Source organism: Carcharhinus amblyrhynchos, chromosome X (assembly GCF_965287045.1).
Source record: "Carcharhinus amblyrhynchos chromosome X, sCarAmb.v2.hapA, whole genome shotgun sequence".
Taxonomy (NCBI): domain Eukaryota; kingdom Metazoa; phylum Chordata; class Chondrichthyes; order Carcharhiniformes; family Carcharhinidae; genus Carcharhinus; species Carcharhinus amblyrhynchos.
The window spans coordinates 6,055,059-6,076,602 of NC_137359.1; the positions used below are offsets into that span (position 1 = coordinate 6,055,059).

General features: G+C 48.8%; 1 protein-coding gene across 3 annotated transcripts in view; it reads right to left on the reverse strand.

Moving 5' to 3' along the window:
* The window catches only part of LOC145361848 (beta-1,4 N-acetylgalactosaminyltransferase 1-like), a 112,132-nt gene that overhangs the window by 18,867 nt on the left and 71,721 nt on the right, over positions 1-21,544 (reverse strand). For all 3 annotated transcript variants that reach the window (XM_080217821.1, XM_080217820.1, XM_080217819.1), the window contains 2 exons: positions 10,301-10,441; positions 1,782-2,019 (listed from right to left, as the gene is read on the reverse strand). In XM_080217821.1, the coding sequence (XP_080073947.1) occupies positions 1,782-2,019; positions 10,301-10,441 (379 nt within the window). The remainder of the gene's footprint in view (positions 1-1,781; positions 2,020-10,300; positions 10,442-21,544) is intronic.

A 21,544-nucleotide genomic window follows, 5' to 3' on the forward strand; every position in this document is an offset into this window, starting at 1 on the left:
TCGGTGATGGGTGAGCGGGATTGGCGATGGGTGAGCGGGTTCGGTGATGGGTGAATGGATTCGGTGAGCGAGTTCGGTGATGGGTGAGTGGGTTCGGTGAGCGGGTTCGGCGAAGGGTGAGCGGGTTCAGTGATGAGTGAGCGGGTTCGGTGAGTGGGTTTGGCGATGGGCAAATGGATTTGGTGAGCGGGTTTGGTGATGGGTGAATGAATTTGGTGAGTGGGTTCGGTGATGGGCGAATGGATTTGGTGAGCGGGTTCGGTGATGGGCGAATGGATTTGGTGAGCGGGTTCGGTGATGGATGAGTGGGTTCGGTGATGGGCGAATGGATTTGGTGAGCGGGTTCGGTGATGGATGAGTGGGTTCGGTGAGCGGGTTCGGTGATGGGCGAATGGATTCGGTGAGCGGGTTCGGTGATGGGCGAATGGATTCGGTGAGCGGGTTCGGTGATGGGCGAATGGATTCGGTGAACGGGTTCGGTGATGGGCGAAAGGATTAGGTGAGCGGGTTCGGTGATGGGTGAATGGATTCGGTGAGCGGGTTCGGTGATGGGCGAATGGATTCGGTGAGCGGGTTCGGTGATGGGCGAATGGATTCGGTGAGCGGGTTCGGTGATGGGCGAATGGATTCGGTGAGCGGGTTCGGTGATGGGCGAATGGATTCGGTGAGCGGGTTCGGTGATGGGTGAGCGGGTTCAGTGATGGGCGAATGGATTCGGTGAGCGGGTTCGGTGATGGGCGAATGGATTCGGTGAGCGGGTTCGGTGATGGGCGAATGGATTCAGTGAGCGGGTTCGGTGATGGGCGAATGGATTCGGTGAGCGGGTTCGGTGATGGGTGAGCGGGTTCGGTGATGGGCGAATGGATTCAGTGAGTGGGTTCGGTGATGGGCGAATGGATTCGGTGAGCGGGTTCGGTCATGGGTGAATGGATTCGGTGAGCGGGTTCGGTGATGGGCGAATGGATTCGGTGAGCGGGTTCGGTGATGGGTGAATGGATTCGGTGAGCGGGTTCGGTGATGGGCGAATGGATTCGGTGAGTGGGTTCGGTGATGGGCGAATGGATTCGGTGAGCGGGTTCGGTGATGGGCGAATGGATTCGGTGAGCGGGTTCGGTGATGGGCGAATGGATTCGGTGAGCGGGTTCGGTGATGGGTGAATGGATTTGGTGAGCGGGTTCGGTGATGGGTGAATGGATTCGGTGAGCGGGTTCGGTGATGGGCGAATGGATTCGGTGAGCGGGTTCGGTGATGGGTGAATGGATTCGGTGATGGGCGAATGGATTTGGTGAGTGGGTTCGGTGATGGGCGAATGGATTCGGTGAGCGGGTTCGGTGATGGGTGAGCGGGTTCGGTGATGGGCGAATGGATTCGGTGAGTGGGTTCGGTGATGGGCGAATGGATTCGGTGAGTGGGTTCGGTGATGGGCGAATGGATTCGGTGAGCGGGTTCGGTGATGGGCGAATGGATTCGGTGAGCGGGTTCGGTGATGGGCGAATGGATTCGGTGAGCGGGTTTGGTGATGGGTGAGCGGGTTCGGTGATGGGCGAATGGATTCGGTGAGTGGGTTCGGTGATGGGCGAATGGATTCGGTGAGCGGGTTCGGTGATGGGTGAATGGATTCGGTGAGTGGGTTCGGTGGTGGGCGAATGGATTCGGTGAGCGGGTTCGGTGATGGGTGAATGGATTCGGTGAGTGGGTTCGGTGGTGGGCGAATGGGTTAAGATATGGCTTCAAATGTGCATTATCCATGACTGAGCCGTTCTATTCACTCGTTTGCTCACCTGAATGTGCTACCCGGGTCAGTCGGGGGTCAAACCCCACTCGCTGCACCTTGTCTGTGCGGGCCAGAAAAAAGTTGACAACTCCATCGGTGACCACACAATTCGGAAAGCCCTGGAGTACGTGGTAGTGGCCCATGCGCGTGTGCAGGCAGTCACCCTGTTCGCCTCCTTGCTCCACACTAATTTGGTGACGGAAGGTGGTGGCGAAGCCAGTTTTCTCCCGCACGGCACCTCCAACCTGCAGCGAAAGACAAGAGCAACAGGGTCAAAGGTCAAAGCGAAGCCAAAGGCCAGTAAGTGGAAAGGACAATAGATAATCCCAATAAAATCTCGGATTGCTCAACTCAGAAAGCTCGTCACTGATGCTGGGCTGGAAAAGGCTGCAGTATTAACACAAAGAGGCAGCACGGTGGCACAGTGGGTTGGCACTGCCGCCTCACTGCGCCAGGGACCCGGGGTTCAATTCCCGGCTTGGGTCGCTGCCTGTGTGGAGTCTGCACATTCTCCCCGTGTCTGCGTGGGATTCCTCTGGGTGCTCCGATTTCCTCCCACAGTCCAAAAGATGTGTAGGTTAGGGTGGATTGGCCATGCTAAATTGTCCCTTAGTGTCCAAAGATGTGTAGCATGGCCAATCCACCTAACCTACACATCTTTGGACACTAAGGGACAATTTAGCATGGCCAATCCACCTAACCTACACATCTTTGGACACTAAGGGACAATTTAGCATGGCCAATCCACCCTAACCTACACATCTTGGGACACTAAGGGACAATTTAGCATGGCCAATCCACCTAACCTAAATTGTCCCTTAGTGTCCAAAGATGTGTAGGTTAGGTGGATTGGCCATGCTAAATTGTCCCTTAGTGTCCAAAGATGTGTAGGTTAGGGTGGATTGGCCATGCTAAATTGTCCCTTAGTGCCCAAAGATGTGTAGGTTAGGTGGATTGGCCATGCTAAATTGTCCCTTAGTGTACCCGAACAGGAGTGTGGCGACCAGGGGGTTTTCACAGTGACTTCATTGCAGCGTTAGCCTACTTGTGACACTAATGAAATAAACTTAAACTAAACTGAAATGAGCCCAGTGAAGGGGGGAGGTGGTGGAAGGAACAGGGATTGAGATTCAGAGGCAGCGAGAACATTGTGAACCAAGGCTGTTTGAATTGGATGGGGCACGATGGATATGTCCAACTTAGCACAGGAGGGGGCTAAAGCAACAAAATCTTGGCTGGCTGGATTTCTTTGTAATTCGAGGAGGGCTGGCATAGACCCAATGGGTTGAATGGCCTCCCGTGTTGTCAATTTCTATGATTCTACCATTCATTTGCGAAGTTGTCTCTTGAAGATTTGGGTTTCAGCAATGGAGGGGCACCATGAGGGGCAGTTGATGGAGAAGAGGGGGGGGAACGTAAGGTCAAGGGGCTAGGCAGGGCATAGAACAATGGCTGTAGCCCCATGGTTGTCAGGGGTCACCAGTCAGAAGATAGGGGGACATTAGTGTTCACAATGTCGTCAAGCACGTGGGGAGGCGATGGCCGAGTGGTATTATCGTTAGACCATTAATCCAGAAGCTCAGCTCTGGAGACCCGGGTTCGAATCCCGCCACGGCAGACGGTGGAATTTGAATTCAATAATTAAAAAGTATCTGGAATTAAAAAAGCATTGTCGGAAAAACCCACCTGGTTCCCTTTAGGGAAGGAAATCTGCCGTCCTTACCCTGTCTGGTTGACGTGACTCCAGAACCACAGCAATGTGGTGGACTCTCAACTGCCCCCACCACCCCAAGGGCAACTAGGGATGGGCAATAAATGCTGGCCAAGAAAAAACTTGGACAGAAGTTAGAACTAGCTCTGACGAAGGGTCATCCAGACTCAGAACGTTAGCTCTATCCTGACTCCTGTCAGACCTGCTGAGATTTTCAGCTTTTGTTTGTTGCTGAGGTTAGAACGAAGCTGATTCTTTGATCAGATGGATTCTTTAATTGGAGGGTGCTGGCTTTTGAAAAGTTGCGGAGAGACTGCTGCGGGATCACGGGGCCAAGAAGCAGAGGGTGGATAGTCGGGAGTTGGTTTGGAAGATTGGAAAACGAGTGTGAGAGAATCATTACTGGGCCCCATGAAGGAACTGAGATTGATGTGGACTCTCAGAATACAGTGGCATGAGTTTAAGACTGAGATGGGGAGGTGTTTCTTCTCCCAGAGGGGTGGGGAGTCTTTGCTGTAGGGGCAGAGTCATGGTGTATATTTAAGACTGAGATAGATGGGCAAGTGTACCATCTACAAGATGCACTGCAGCCACTCACCAAGGCTCCTTAAGCAGCACCTTCCAAACCCACCACCACTTCCATCTAGAAGGACAAAGGCAACAGATACCTGGGAACACCCCCCACCTGGAAGGTTCCCTCCAAACCACTCACCATCCTGATTTAGAAATATATCACCATTCCTTCACTGTCGCTGGGTCAAAATCCTGGAACTCTCTCCCTAACAGCACTGTGGGTGTACCTACACCACATGGACTGACTGATGTCCAATAACAATCCTTGAACGCCCTCCCTAACAGCACTGTGGGTGTACCTACACCAAATGGACTGACTGATGTCCAATAACAATCCTGGGACTCCCTCCCTAACAGCACTGTGGGTGTACCTACACCACATGGACTGACTGATGTCCAATAACAATCCTGGAACTCCCTCCCTAACAGCACTGTGGGTGTACCTACACCACATGGACTGACTGATGTCCAATAACAATCCTGGAACTCCCTCCCTAACAGCACTGTGGGTGTACCTACACCACATGGACTGACTGATATCCATTAACAATCCTGGAACTCCCTCCCTAACAGCACTGTGGGTGTACCTACACCACACGGACTGACTGATGTCCAATAATAATCCTGGAATTCCCTCCCTAACAGCACTATGGGTGTACCTACACCACACGGACTGACTGATGTCCATTAACAATCCTGGAACTCCCTCCCTAACAGCACTGTGGGTGTATCTACACCACACGGACTGACTGATATCTAATAACAATCCTGGAACTCCCTCCCTAACAGCACTGTGGGTATACCTACGCCACATGGAACTGCAGTGGGTTCAAGATGGCAGCTCACCATCACCTTCTCAAGGGGCAATTAGGGATGGGCAGTAAATACTGACCTGGCCAGCGAAGTTTGCATCCCGTGAATGAATAAAAAAGTGAATTTGTTCCAGAGAAGTGGAAATTGAGAGGGATATTTCACATTTAAAAATCCTTCACTTCAGTATTGCAAAAGAGAAAGATACTGGGGAGGAAGGCAAATCCTAAATTAGATGGAAACAAGATGACAGACAGTATAATCAATAGGAGGAAACTTGTTAAGCTGGTGGAATATACAGAAGGACCCTGAGGCAAAGCGAGCTTGAGAAATGATATTACAGGGTTCAACTAAGAGTAGACTAATATAACATCCAACATCAGAAAGGAAGATAAAACAAACTCCAGTCATTACAGACTCTTAGCTTAGCGTCAGCAGTCTGGAACAACTTGTAATCTTCAATTAAGGATAAAATTACAAAATATTACCATGTGGAGACAATAATTAGAAGCAGCGAGGATGAATTTCTCTCAGGAGGGTCAAGCTCAACAAATTCTTTGAGGTGGTGACAGATGGGGCAGCACGGTGGCACAGCAGGTTAGCACTGCTGCCTCACAGCGCCAGGGACCCGGGTTCGATTGCAGCCTCGCGTCACTGTGTGGAGCCTGCATGTTCTCCCTGTGTCTGCGTGGGTTTCCTCCCACAGTCCAAAAGACGTGCTGGTTAGGGTGCATTGACCGTGCTAAATTCTCCCTCAGTGTAACCCAAACAGGAGTGTGGCAACTAGGGGATTTTCACAGTAACTTCATTGCAGTGTTAATGTAAGTCTACATTAGACTCCTATGGGTGGCGCAGTGGGTTAGCACTGCTGCCTCACAGCGCCAGGGACCTGGATTCGATTCCTGGCTCGGGTCACTGTTTGTGTGGAGTCTGCACATTCTCCCCATGTCTGCGTGGGTTTCGTCCGAGCGCTCCGGTTTCCTCCCACAGTCCGTGCTGGTTAGGGTGGATTGGCTGTGGTAAATTCTCCCTCAGTGTACCCGAACAGGCAACTAGGGGATTTTCACAGTAACTTCATTGCAGTGTTAATGTAAGCCTACTTGTGACTAATAAATAAACTAAAAACTTTGTGTGATGCACGTGAGAAAGTCTTCAACGGAGTACAGGAGACAATCAGAGCAGATAAAGACATAGGGAAATAGGGAGGCAGTTGGGAATTTGGATTTACAAACTGGATAGGAGGGGCAAAACAGAGTTAAAGGCAGTTTTTCAGATTGGTTGGGCAGGGATAGCAGAGGTGCACTACTGTGGACATCAATCATTTGGGATAAATACTACAGAAAGGAGTATACAGATTCAGCATTGGCTGGTGGTGGGGGGGAAATGATGTCCGGGAGAGGGTGTGGTGCTTTGTGGGGGTGGCATCCTGATGAGAATAGGCTCCGCCCACTCCCCCTACTGGCGAGAATCACAATTGGGGTCATTTCTTTCCTCCAAGTGCCATAAGATAGCGTCAGGGGGCTCACCCGGAAAAGTGGGCACAACACTCTCCCTTTCTCACACTCATTCAGCACTTAAAACCTTTTGGGTGAGTTTTCCCCCAAGGGAGAGGGATAACACGAGGTTATGGAATTCACCATCTGAAATAATAATTGAGGCAAAAACCAGGTCAACATTTCAGAGTCGGTTAGCTAGGGAATGAGGACAGCCTAGGTCGATGGGATTAGGACCATGCCTTGTATAGCACCAACGCAAGCGAAAGAGAAAATGCTGGAAAATCTCAGCGGGTCTGGCAGCATCTGTAAGGAGAGAAAAGAGCTGACGTTTCGAGTCCAGGTGATCCTTTGTCAAAGCTAAAAGGCACAGAAAGTGGGAGATATTTATACTGCAGGGAATGAAAGATGAGTCATAGCCACAAAAACAAGGAGCAAGGCTGTTAATGGCAGCCACAGAGAGAATAGAGGGTGTGAATGGCCACACGGCAAAGAACCTGAAATCGGAGGGTAAACCATGACAGATGAAGGTGTGGGGAGAGGGCGGGGAGATGGTTGGGAGAGAGGTAAGATTGAGAAAAAGGGGGAATAAAAATGGGGGAAAGAGCACGGCGGGGGGGAAAGTAAAGAAAGACAATAAAGAAATAAAAGTGGAGAACAGTTAAAAATGATATAGAATGGAAACAAAGGAGTGGGGTAGAGCGATTCATCTGAAGTTGTTGGATTTGATGTTGAGGAAGGCTGTATAAAGTTCCGAGCCGGAAGGTGAGATGCTGTTTGCGTTGGGCTTCACTGGAACATTGCGACAGGCCAAGGACAGGCGTGTGGGCACGGGAGCAGGATCGTCTGTTAAAACAGTGAGCAACTGCATCAGCAACTCTTAGCCTTTCCCCTGGTTTCTATGGCTATGATTCATCTTTCATTCCCTGCCGTATAAATATCTCCCACTTTCTGTGCCTTTTAGCTTTGACAAAGGATCACCTGGACTCGAAACGTCAGCTCTTTTCTCTCCTTACAGATGCTGCCAGACCCGCTGAGATTTTCCAGCGTTTTCTCTTTTGAATTCAGTTTCCAGCAGTGATTTGCTGTTGTCCAGTGGCTTACGAATGTCGTAACTTTGACACAATACTTTCGCCAGATAAAATTAGTGAGGGTGTGAGCCTCATTAGTGAACAGAACCCAAGGTTGTCAGTTGAGGTTGAAAAATGAGAGTGAAGGAAGGCGGTACATCTCAGCGGAGATGTTTACGTGGAGATTGTGAAATTGCAGACATGTGGCAGGAACACAGAGACAGATCCAAGTGCCAAGGATCAGAAGCCCCTTGGAGCAAAGGCAGAGTGAGGGGAGCAGGGAAGATACTTTTGAGGGGCCGGAGTCTTTATTTGCCAGTCAAGTCACAGATCGCAAGGGGGAACTTTACCTGGTGCAGTGGAAATGATGGAAACAGGGACAGAGTGTCCAGCAGCAAAATTTGTGGATGACAGGTGGGGAAGCAGGCAGTGAAGAGGATATGATGATTTTACAGATGGGTACAGATAGGCTCGGAGAATGAGCCAAAATCTGGCAGATGGAGTTTAAAAGTGGGTAAGTGTGAGGTTATCCATTTTCATAGAACCCTACAGTGCAGGAGGCCATTTGGCCCATTGGGTCTGCACTGAACTCAATTCCACCCAGGCCCTAGCCCCATAACTCCATGCATTTACCCTACCTACTCCCCCTAAATCTAAGGGGCAATTTAGCATGGCCAATCCACCTAACCTGCACATTTTGGAACGAAGGGACAATTTAGCATGGCCAATCCACCCTAACCTACACGTCTTTGGACACTAAGGGACAATTTAGCATGGCCAATCCACCTAACCTACACATCTTTGGACACTAAGGGGCAATTTAGCATGGCCAATCCACCTAACCTACACATCTTTGGACACTAAGGGACAATTTAGCATGGCCAATCCACCTAACCTACACATTTTGGAACGAAGGGACAATTTAGCATGGCCAATCCACCCTAACCTACACGTCTTTGGACACTAAGGGACAATTTAGCATGGCCAATCCACCTAACCTACACATCTTTGGACACTAAGGGGCAATTTAGCATGGCCAATCCACCTAACCTACACATCTTTGGACACTAAGGGACAATTTAGCATGGCCAATCCACCTAACCTGCACATCTTTGGACACTAAGGGGCAATTTAGCATGGCCAATCCACCTAACCTACACATTTTGGAACGAAGGGACAATTTAGCATGGCCAATCCACCCTAACCTACACGTCTTTGGACACTAAGGGACAATTTAGCATGGCCAATCCACCTAACCTACACATCTTTGGACACTAAGGGGCAATTTAGCATGGCCAATCCACCTAACCTACACATCTTTGGACACTAAGGGACAATTTAGCATGGCCAATCCACCTAACCTGCACATCTTTGGACACTAAGGGGCAATTTAGCATGGCCAATCCACCTAACCTGCACATCTTTGGACACTAAGGGACAATTTAGCATGGCCAATCCACCTAACCTGCACATCTTTGGACACTAAGGGACAATTTAGCATGGCCAATCCACCTAACCTACACATCTTTGGACACTAAGGGACAATTTAGCATGGCCAATCCACCTAACCTGCACATCTTTGGACACTAAGGGGCAATTTAGCATGGCCAATCCACCTAACCTGCACATCTTTGGACACTAAGGGACAATTTAGCATGGCCAATCCACCCTAACCTACACATCTTTGGACACTAAGGGGCAATTTAGCATGGCCAATCCACCCTAACCTACACATCTTTGGACACTAAGGGGCAATTTAGCATGGCCAATCCACCCTAACCTACACATCTTTGGACACTAAGGGACAATTTAGCATGGCCAATCCACCCTAACCTACACATCTTTGGACACTAAGGGGCAATTTAGCATGGCCAATCCACCCTAACCTACACATCTTTGGACATTAAGGGGCAATTTAGCACAGCCAATCCACCCTAACCTACACATCTTTGGACACTAAGGGACAATTTAGCATGGCCAATCCACCCTAACCTACACATCTTTGGACACTAAGGGGCAATTTAGCATGGCCAATCCACCCTAACCTACACATCTTTGGACACTAAGGGGCAATTTAGCATGGCCAATCCACCCTAACCTACACATCTTTGGACACTAAGGGGCAATTTAGCATGGCCAATCCACCCTAACCTACACATCTTTGGACACTAAGGGACAATTTAGCATGGCCAATCCACCCTAACCTACACATCTTTGGACACTAAGGGGCAATTTAGCATGGCCAATCCACCCTAACCTACACATCTTTGGAGTGTGGGAGGACACCCACACAGACACAGGGAGAACGTGCAAAATCCACACAAACCCTAGCTGGGAATCGAACCCAGGTCCCTGCCGCTGTGAGACAGCAGCACGAACCACTGCGCCACTGTGCTGCCTCTCAAATCAAAGCAATCAAAAACAGCCACCGAACTATTCTAATTCCACTTTCCAGCACTTGCCTGCCTTGACATCGCAAGTGCTGAGTTGGTCTGCCATAACAAAATAGCGTTGCAAGCGCACATCTCAGTCGTTCTTCAATGTTCTGACCATTCCTGCCTCCAGCAGCCTTCCAGGGAATGAGTCCCAGATCCCCACCACCCTCTGGGTGAAAAGACTTTTCCTCAAATCCCCTCCACATCTCCTGCCCCTTACTGTAAATCTTTGCCCCCCGCCAGTCATTGATCCCTCTGCCAAGGGGAAAGGCTTCTTCCTATCTATTCTATCCACGTCCCTCTTCTCCATCTCAATCATGCCCCTTCTCAGTCTCCTCTGCTCCAAGGAAATCAATCACAGTCGGTCCAATCTCTCTTTGGGACTGACGCTCTCCAGCCCAGGAAACCTCCTGCCTTCCGCGCTGCCATCTTACCAAATCCAGCGTGGTTTTCTCCAGGATATTCACCAGCTTTTCAACCTTGGTGTTTGCAGTGAAGATGAAGTCGTCATCAACCCAGAGCAGATATTTCGTCGTGACTTGGGAAATCGCCAGGTTCCGCCCGGCAAACCAGCCCTGCCGAGATCAGACATCCGGTTAGTTCTCAACAAACTCATTCCATGTGGAAACATAGAAACTAGAAGCAGGAGGAGGCCATTAGGCCCTTCAATCCTGCTCTGCCATTCATTATGACCATGGCTGATCATCCAATTCAATATCCTGATCCCCTCCCTTCCCCCCCCATATCCCTCAATCCCTTTAGCCCCAAGAGTGATATCTAATTTCTTCCTGAAATCACACAACGTTTTGGCCTCAACTACTTTCTGTGGGAGTGAATTCCACACATTCCCCACCCTCTGGGTGAAGACATTTCTCCTCACCTCAGTCCTAAAAGGTTTACCCCTTATCCTCAAACTATAACCCCCTAGTTCTGGACTCCCCCACCATCAGGAACATTCTTTCTGAATCTACCCTGTCTAACCCTGTTAGAATTTTATAAGTTTACCCCTTATCCTCAAACTATGACCCTCTAGTTCTGGACTCCCCCACCATCGGGAACATTCTTTCTGAATCTACCCTGTCTAATCCTGTTAGAATTTTATAAGTTTCTATCAGAACCCGCTCTCACTCTTCTAAACTCCAGTGAATATAATCCTAACCGACTTAGTCTCTCCTCATATGACGGACCTGCCATCCCAGGAATCAGCCTGGTAAACCTTCACTGTACTCCCTCTATCGCAAGGCCATCTCATTACCTTCCCTCTAGAAAATGCCCACCTTTGTAAAAAAGTTTGTTCTCCGTTTCTCCCTTGTTTTGAATTGGTTTATCTTTGATAACAGGAAGCTTGTGCGGTGGGAGTTGAAGGTTACATTTTGGTTACCAGGAAGGAATGAATGGCACATTATGTGGGGTCAACATGGTGAATCTGATGGCTTATCAAGCCTCACTCCAGTTGACTTGAACTTTATTAATGCATTTTTTTCCTTTTATTCCTTTTTGGGATGTGGGCGTCGCTAGCTGGCCAGCATTTATTCCACATCCCTAGTCACCCTTGAGTGGCTCGCTCGGTCATTTCAGAGGATAGCTGAGATTCAACCACATTGCTGTGTCTTCTTAGTGTTAGAGGGATGTCAGGGGATTAACAGGGTAAATTTGTGGGGTTACGGGGACAGGACCTGGGTGGAATTGTTATCGGTGCTGGTTTGGTGGGCCTCCTTCTGCACTATAGTGATCCATATTGCTGTGGCTCTGGAATCATGAGGGGTGGCACAGTGGGTTAGCACTGCTGCCTCACAGCGCCAGGTTCGATTCCCGGCTTGGGTCGCTGTCTGTGTGGAGTCTGCATGTTCTCCCCGTGTCTGTGTGGGTTTCCTCCCACATTCTGAAAGACGTGCTGGTTAGGTGCATTGGCCGTGCTAAATGCTCCCTCGGTGTACCCAAACAGGCGCCAGCGTGTGATTTTTCACAGTAACTTCATTGCAGTGTTAATGTAAGCCGACTTGTGACACGAACAACTAAATTAAATTGAACTAAACATGCAGGCCAGGCTGGGTAAGGATAGCAGATTTCCTTCCCTAAAGAACATTTGTGAACCAGATGGGTTTTTACAACAATCAACAATGGTTTCAGGGTCATCAGTAGATCCTTAATTTCAGATTTTTAAAAAAATTATATTTAAATTCCGTGGCAGGATTCGAAACCGGGTCTCCAGAACATGAGCTGAGTTTCTGGGTTAATAATCTAGCGATAATACCACTAGGCTGTCGCTTCCCCATAATTTTTCTTTTAAGTTTATTTATCAGTGTCACAAGTCGGCTTACATTAACACCGCAACAGAAACCATGTAGTGCAGGAGGCCATTCAGCCCATCGCATCTGCATTGGGCACAATCCCACCCAGAACCCACATATTTAAACAACCAAGGGTCAATTTATTATGGCCAATCAACCTAACCCGCACATCTGTGGAGTGTGGGAGGAAACCGGAGCACCCGGAGGAACCCATGCAGACACAGGGAGAATGTGCAGGGTCCACACAGACAGTGACCCGAGGCTGGAATTGAACTGGGGTCCCTGGCGCAGTGAGGCAGTCGTGTTAACCACTGCGTCACCGTGCCGCCCAATGAAGTTACTGTGAAAACCCTCTAGTCACTACACTACGTCGCCTATTTGATTACACTAGGGGGCAATTTAGCATGGCCAATCCACCCTAACCTACACATCTTTGGAAACTAAGGGGCAATTTAGCATGGCCAATCCACCCTAACCTACACATCTTTGGAAACTAAGGGGCAATTTAGCATGGCCAATCCACCTAACCTACACATCTTTGGACACTAAGGGACAATTTAGCATGGCCAATCCACCTAACCTGCACATCTTTGGACACTAAGGAGCAATTTAGCATGGCCAATCCACCCTAACCTACACATCTTTGGACACTAAGGGACAATTTAGCATGGCCAATCCACCCTAACCTGCACATCTTTGGACACTAAGGGACAATTTAGCATGGCCAATCCACCCTAACCTACACATCTTTGGACACTAAGGGGCAATTTAGCATGGCCAATCCACCCTAACCTGCACATCTTTGGACACTAAGGGACAATTTAGCATGGCCAATCTACCTAACCTGCACATCTTTGGACACTATGGGACAATTTAGCATGGCCAATCCACCCTAACCTACACATCTTTGGACACTAAGGGACAATTTAGCATGGCCAATCCACCTAACCTACACATCTTTGGACACTAAGGGGCAATGTAGTATGGCCAATCCACCCTAACCTACACGTCTTTGGACTGTGGGAGGAAACCGGAGCACCGGAGGAAACCCACGCAGATACTGGGAGAACGTGCAGACTCCGCACAGACAGTGACCCAAGCCAGGAATTGAACCCGGGTTCCTGGCGCTGTGCTAACCACCAGTGATTTTAAAAGGAGGAAGGAAGCAGGGGTGAGAATTCCAGTGATTGGGAGCTGTACAGCTGAAGACATGGCCCCCAGTGGCGGTTCAGTGAAAACCAGGGAATGTGCTGGGGGTCAGAATTGGAGGAAGTCTGTGGCAGTAAAACAGTCAATCACTTCACAGGTTCAGAGATTGAATTTAACTCTCACTCAGGTCCGGATGGGAGGACTGGACTCTGTCCGAGCATCCAGACGATGTATTTAACATTTACAGATAGCATGCATTTCCCATATTCGACAAATGGCAAACATCAGAACATACTTCATGAGCTATAAAGCACTTTGGAGCTGTTTGGTTAAAAAGCGCTATATAAATGCAAGTCTTTGTGCCTATTCACTGAGGTTTCGCACTCTGGGATCACCAGCAAGACTTGTCCGTTGGAAGGATATAACCAGGACTGGAAGGTTTGAATTACAAGGGGAGGCAATGGCTGAGTGGTATTATTGCTAGGCTATTAATCCCCCATGTTCTGGGGACCTGGGTTCAAATCCCCCCATAGCACATTATGGAATTTGAGTTCAATAAAAAAATAGTTGGAATTAAGAATCTACTACAGCTGTACAAAACTCTGGTGTGGCCATATTTGGAGTGTAGGAACAAAAGGGTGGCTCGGGGAAAAATCGGTCCCCTCAGGGACAGAGGGGAATTGTGCTTAGAGTCTGAGGGAATGGGGGAGATCCTGAATGAATACTTTGCGTCGGTATTCACGAAGGAGAGGGGCTTGACGTCTGGTACAGTCTTTGAGGAAGCTTTAGTCCAGTTGAAGGAACTATCCATTACAAGGGAAGTAGTGTTAGGACTTCAAGGTAGCATTAAAACTGAGAAATCTCCGGGGCCCTATGGCATTTATCCTAGGCTGCTTAAGGAGGCGAGAGATGAAATTGCTGGGCCTCTGACGCAAATCTCTGTCTCTTCTTTGGACACAGGTGAGGTCCCAGAGGACTGGAGGATAGCGAACGTGGTACCGTTGTTTAAAAAGGGTAGGAGGGATAACCCTGGTAACTATAGGCCGGTGAGTTTGACGTCAGTGGTAGGCAAGTTGATGGAGAGGATTCTTAGGGATAGGATGTATGAGCACTTAGAGCGTTGTGATCTGATTAGGGATACGCAGCATGGCTTTGTAAAGGGGAAGTCTTGCCTTACGAATCTGGTAGAATTTTTCGAGGAGGTGACAAAAACGGTCGACGAAGGACGAGCCGTTGATGTCGTCTATATGGATTTCAGTAAGGCGTTTGACAAAGTCCCTCATGATAGGTTGGTAGAAAAGATTAAGGTTCATGGGATACAAGGCCAAGTATCTAGATGGGTTGAGAACTGGCTTACTAAGAGGAGACAGAGAGTAGTAGTGGAAGGGTCCTTTTCTAGCTGGAGGTCTGTCACTAGTGGTGTGCCGCAGGGCTCAGTACTGGGACCTCTTCTCTTTGTAGTATATATAAATGACTTGGAAGAGGGAGTAAGTGGTGTGATGAGGGGTGACCTTATAGAGGTTCTTAAAGCCATGAGGGGCATCGATAAGGTGAATAAGCCCTACCCAGGGTAGGGGAGTCCAAAACTAGAGGGCGTAGGTTGAAGGTGAGCGGGGAAAGGGAACCTGAGGGGTACAGAGAGGGTGATGTGTGTGTGGAATGAGCTGCCAGAGGTGGTGGTAGAGGCAGGTATAATGACAACACTTAAAGGACATTTGAACAGGTACACGGATGGGGAAAACACAGGCAAACGGGATGAGTTGGTCGGAATTCTCCGGCCGTTGACTCTGCCGGGATCCTCCAGTCCCGCCGGCAGCGCAGCCCCGCCCGTAGAGGTGAGGGTCAGGGGGAATTCCCATTGACGGCAGCGGGACTGGAGAATCCCGCCATTGGGAAACACACAGGCTGGGGGGCTGCTGCATCTGGCTCGGGAACCTGACCGGCATGGACGAGTTGGGCCGAAGGGCCTGGTTCCGTGCTGTATATCTCTGTGGCGCTTTGACCGACTTGGAAAGCCAAAACAGAGCAGGAAATACTGGACTGTCCTCCTCTCTTTGCATCATTCTTTGAGAGATTGTGCAAGGCTGGTACAGGGTAAAACCGAAGCTAACTGATAAACTCTGGAGATAGGAATGTTATGTATTTGTGGCATTCCTCCCAGGGTAAAATTAAGTAGCACCATGGGAAACGAGCAGTAAGATTATTTCCATTTTAATTAACCTCTGGTCGATTAGCATACATCATGGGCTTGTTAGCGAAGCGGAAGCCCGTGGGATCAAAAGCACAGCGCATTGAAAGGCAAAGGGATGTAAAACAGAGCATTGCAGGGACTGGCTGTTATTCAGGCTGGAGACAGGTATACGTTATTCTTCAATATTCAGGCCACTGCTGATTCCGATATACATTAATAATTCCGACTTGGGGGTATGGGACACAATTCTGAATTTTCCATGTGACCAGAAAGTTCCTAAAATCCCTACAGTGCAGAAAGAGGCCATTTGGCCCATCAAACCTGCACCTACGACAATCCCACCCAGGCCCCATCCGCACAAACACACATATTTACCCTGACACTAAGGGGCAATTTAGCATGGCCAATCCACCTAACCTACACATCTTTGAACACTAAGGGACAATTTAGCATGGCCAATCCACCTAACCTACACATCTTTGGACACTAAGGGACAATTTAGCATGGCCAATCCACCCTAACCTACACATCTTTGCACACTAAGGGACAATTTAGCATGGCCAATCCACCCTAACCTACACATCTTTGGACACTAAGGGACAATTTAGCATGGCCAATTCACCTAACCTGCACATCTTTGGACACTAAGGGACAATTTAGCACGGCCAATCCACCTAACCTGCACATCTTTGGACACTAAGGGGCAATTTAGCATGGCCAATCCCCCTAACCTACACATCTTTGGAGACTAAGGGACAATTTAGCATGGCCAATCCACCTAACCTGCACATCTTTGGACACTAAGGGACAATTTAGCATGGCCAATTCACCTAACCTGCACATCTTTGGACACTAAGGGACAATTTAGCACGGCCAATCCACCTAACCTGCACATCTTTGGACACTAAGGGACAATTTAGCATGGCCAATCCACCCTAACCTACACATCTTTGGACACTAAGGGACAATTTAGCATGGCCAATCCACCCTAACCTACACATCTTTGGACACTAAGGGACAATTTAGCATGGCCAATTCACCTAACCTGCACATCTTTGGACACTAAGGGACAATTTAGCACGGCCAATCCACCTAACCTGCACATCTTTGGACACTAAGCGACAATTCAGCATGGCCAATCCACCTAACCTGCACATCTTTGGACGCTATGGGGAATTTAGCATGGCCAATTCACCTAACCTGCACATCTTTGGACACTAAGGGACAATTTAGCACGGCCAATCCACCTAACCTGCACATCTTTGGACACTAAGGGACAATTTAGCATGGCCAATTCACCTAACCTGCACATCTTTGGACACTAAGGGACAATTTAGCATGGCCAATTCACCTAACCTGCACATCTTTGGACACTAAGGGACAATTTAGCACGGCCAATCCACCTAACCTGCACATCTTTGGACACTAAGGGGCAATTTAGCATGGCCAATCCCCCTAACCTACACATCTTTGGAGACTAAGGGACAATTTAGCATGGCCAATTCACCTAACCTGCACATCTTTGGACACTAAGGGACAATTTAGCACGGCCAATCCACCTAACCTGCACATCTTTGGACACTAAGCGACAATTCAGCATGGCCAATCCACCTAACCTGCACATCTTTGGACGCTATGGGGAATTTAGCATGGCCAATCCACCTAACCTGCACATCTTGGATTATGGGAGGAAACCCACACAGACACAGGGAGAATGTGCAGACTCCACACAGACAGTGACCCAAGCCGGGAATTGAACCCGGGTCCCTGGTGCTGCGAAGCAGCAGCGCCAACCACTGTGCCACCCTGCTGTCCAAGCTCTAAGATCTTGGGCTTCAGAAATAGAAGCGTAGAGTACAAAAATACGGAAATTGTGCTAAACCGAATTTAAAAAGAACTGGTTCGACGTCAACTGAAATGCAGGGCAGAATTGAATGCCCACTTGTGGTGAGACTGGTGATGGGGGAGCGTGGCATTTAATCAGGTGGGAGAGTGACAGGTAGGGACCCTTTGCCAACTCCACCACGATTCTGCCTGTGGTAGCAAGCCCCATGAATGGCCATCCCGCCTTGGTGCCAATTAAAAGCCTGGTGAATCTGGCTCGGAAACCTGGCCGGCATGGACGAGTTGGGCTGCACCCTGCTACGGCTGGCATTAACCCAACTGTGTGCAAGGCTGCTTGCCATACGGAGAGCATGGCAACGAAACCAGGGCAGGATTGCTCATGGAGTCTCAGGCAAGGGGGCCCCCTTGCCCAGTGACACTCAGTATGTGATCGGGGAGCCTGCCAATACCACCCCCTCCCCCCCGCAACATCCCTCCTGCCATCAATCACCTCTACTGGGCCCGAGTTGGGTGCAGTACTGGCAGCAGCCACTGGCGCTGCCATTCAATAGAGATGCCAGCCTCTGATTGGCCAGTACACGTCTGGAGTCTTCGATCCTTGGGCAATTCCCACCATTGCCCAGTTAAAGGGGACTTAGTCTGGTGGGCCTTCCCGGGAAGAGGACGCCTCTCGCCAGCTCTCCAACTGGCATGCGGGGCGCCCATAGTTATGAGTTGCCACCTGCTGTATCCAGTTATGGGCACCGCAGTTCGGCAAGGTCGTCAAAGGTTTGGAGAGGGAACAGGGGGATTTACTAGAAAGGTTGTAGGGATGAGCGATTACAATTCTGTGCAAAACTGGCATTGTTCTCCGTAAGGTTAGGAGATTTGATAGAAGTGTGCTAATTCGTGAAGAGGTACGAGGAGGCAGAATCGATTTCTAAAGGCTGAAGGGTCAATAGCCAGGGGACGCAGGTTTACAGCACGGAAACAGGCCCAATTTCTTTCACTAAGCTAGTCCCAATTACTTAGTGGTAAATACTGGAAGGTGATGACTAATACAGCCAAAAGCATCACCAGGACAAACTATGCAATAAGTCATTTAACACTGGACTGCACAGCCTGGAAACAAGATCCGAGAGGACAGCACTGCTGCCTCACAGCGCCAGGGACCCGGGTTCAATTCCCAGCTTGAGTCACTGTCTGTGCGGAGTCTGCACATTCTCCCCGTATCCGCATGGGCTTCCTCCAGGTCCTCCAGTTTCCTCTCACAGTCTGAAAGATTAAGTGGATTGTTAACTTGTCCCTTAGTGTCCAAAGGTATGTAGATCAGATAGATTGGCCATGCTAAATTGTCCCTTAGTGTCCAAAGATGTCTAGGTTAGATGGATTGGGAATTTTAAATTGCCCCTTAGTGTCCAAAGATGTGTAGGTTAGGGTGGATTGGCCATGCTAAATTGCCCCTTAGTGTCCAAAGAAGTGCAGGTTAGGTGGATTGGCCATACTAAATTGTCCCTTAGTGTCCAAAGATGTGCAGGTTAGGTGGATTGGCCATGCTAAATTGCCCCTTAGTGTCCAAAGAAGTGCAGGTTAGGTGGATTGGCCATACTAAATTGTCCCTTAGTGTCCAAAGATGTGTAGGTTAGGGTGGATTGGCCGTGCTAAGTTGCCCCTTAGTGTCCAAAGAAGTGCAGGTTAGGTGGATTGGCCATGCTAAATTGTCCCTTAGTGTCCAAAGATGTGTAGGTTAGGTGGATTGGCCATGCTAAATTGCCCCTTAGTGTCCAAAGATGTGTAGGTTAGGGTGGATTGGCCATGCTAAATTGCCCCTTAGTGTCCAAAGATGTGTAGGTTAGGGTGGATTGGCCATGCTAAATTGTCCCTTAGTGTCCAAAGATGTGCAGGTTAGGTGGATTGGCCATGCTAAATTGTCCCTCAGTGTACCCAAAGAGGCGCCAGAGTGTGGCGACTATGGGATTTTCGCAACAACTTCACTGCAGTGTTAATGTAAGCTGACTTGCGACACCAATAAATAAACTTTATATTTAAAAAGAAAGGGAATCAGACAACCACTTGCAAGGAAAAATAAATTGGTGGGATGTGGGGGGGGATGGGGGGGGAGAAAAAGTGAGGGAATGGGATTAACTGGATTTGTCTTTGACGGAGCCAGCGCACTCCTGATGGGTTGAATGGCCTCCTTGGATACAATACTCTGCTGTGATTCTCGGCAGGTACCAATTTTGGGCTCTTCCCCTCACAGGAATGCCTCAAAGTCACATTTCCAACTTCACAATTAAATACCTCAGTTCAGGAAAACACTGTGTAGGAGTCCCACCAATAAACGTACTGGTGATAATTGTACCTTATCTTGAGAAAGGGAATATATTTTGACGTGGGGGCCTGTACAGAAAGCCATTTATGCTGTCACTCCTCATTTTTTTTCATTTTATCTTCAATTAACGAAAATTAAATCTCTGTAAACAAGGTCAGATGCATAATCTCGGAAAGAATGACGTTATTTCTGGATGAGTCACATTGAAAAAAAATGCAGTGAACTATTTGCATGGAACAGTAATACCCAGTTCTGACTGAGTTGCAGAATTCAGCCTCTAGCGACGACAATGGTGGCACTGCTACCCTCCCAGTAAGAAGTCTCACAACACCAGGTTAAAGTCCAACAGGTTTACTTGGTAGCATGAGCGTTCAGAGTGCTGCTCCTTCAGCAGGCGAGTGGGAGTTCTGTTCACAAACAGGGCGTATAAAGACACAAACTCAATTTACAAAATAATGGTTGGAATGTAAATTGTAAATTGAGTTTGTGTCTTTATATGCCCTGTTTGTGAACAGAACTCCCACTCGCCTGCTGAAGGAGCAGCACTCCGAAAGCTAGTGGCTTGCGCTACCAGATAAACCTGTTGGACTTTAACCTGGTGTTGTGAGGCTTCTTCCTGTGTTTCCCCCAGTCCAATGCCAGCATCTCCACATTACGGCCCTCACAGCGCCAGGGGCCCGGGTTCGACCCCTGGCTTGGGTCACTGTCTGCGCGGGAGTCTGCACATTCTCCTGGTGTCTGCGTGGGTTTCCTCCGGGTGCTCCGGTTTCCTCCCACAATCCGAAGGACGTGCTGGTTAGGGTGCATTGGCCGTGCTCTCTCAGTGTACCCGAACAGGAGTGTGGTAACTAGGGGATTTTCACAGTGACTTCATTGCAAGCCTACTTGTTCACTAATGAATAAACAGACTTTAATACAATGTAGCTCACTGATGTGTTTCCAGACGGACATACTCAGAACTGCCAGTTGGTGGTTTTTCCAAATGTTAGTTTTAGATTTTGAGTATGAGTACATGATCTAGATTTGGGCCAGGCATGGATTGTAATTCTGGTGAAACTGACGCTCCTCCCCACCACAGGGAAAAGAGTGCAAACTCGACTGAGTGGTTTCCTTATAATTTTTAATAATATGCTCCCTTCACAAACTGTTTTTTCCACTTCATCTATTTTTACTGTAGAATCATACAGTGCAGGAGGCCATTCAGCCCAACGAGCCAGCACTGACTCTCGAAGAATATCTTACCCAGGGCCTCTCCCCCACCCTATCCCCGTAACCACACACAATCCCCCTAACCTACACATCTTTGGACACTAAGGGACAATTTAGCATGGCCAATCCCCCTAACCTACACATCTTTGGACACTAAGGGACAATTTAGCATGGCCAATCCACCCTAACCTACACATCTTTGGACACTAAGGGGCAATTTAGCATGGCCAATCCACCTAACCTACACATCTTTGGACACTAAGGGACAATTTAGCATGGCCAATCCACCCTAACCTACACATCTTTGGACACTAAGGGGCAATTTAGCATGGCCAATCCACCTAACCTACACATCTTTGGACACTAAGGTAGAATTTAGCATGGCCAATCCACCTAACCTACACATCTTTGGACACTATGGGAGAATTTAGCATGGCCAATCCACCCTAACCTACACATCTTTGGGCACTAAGGGGCAATTTAGCATGGCCAATCCACCCTAACCTACACATCTTTGGACACTAAGGTAGAATTTAGCATGGCCAATCCACCTAACCTACACATCTTTGGACACTAAGGGACAATTTAGCATGGCCAATCCACCCTAACCTACACATCTTTGGACACTAAGGGACAATTTAGCATGGCCAATCCACCCTAACCTACACATCTTTGGACACTA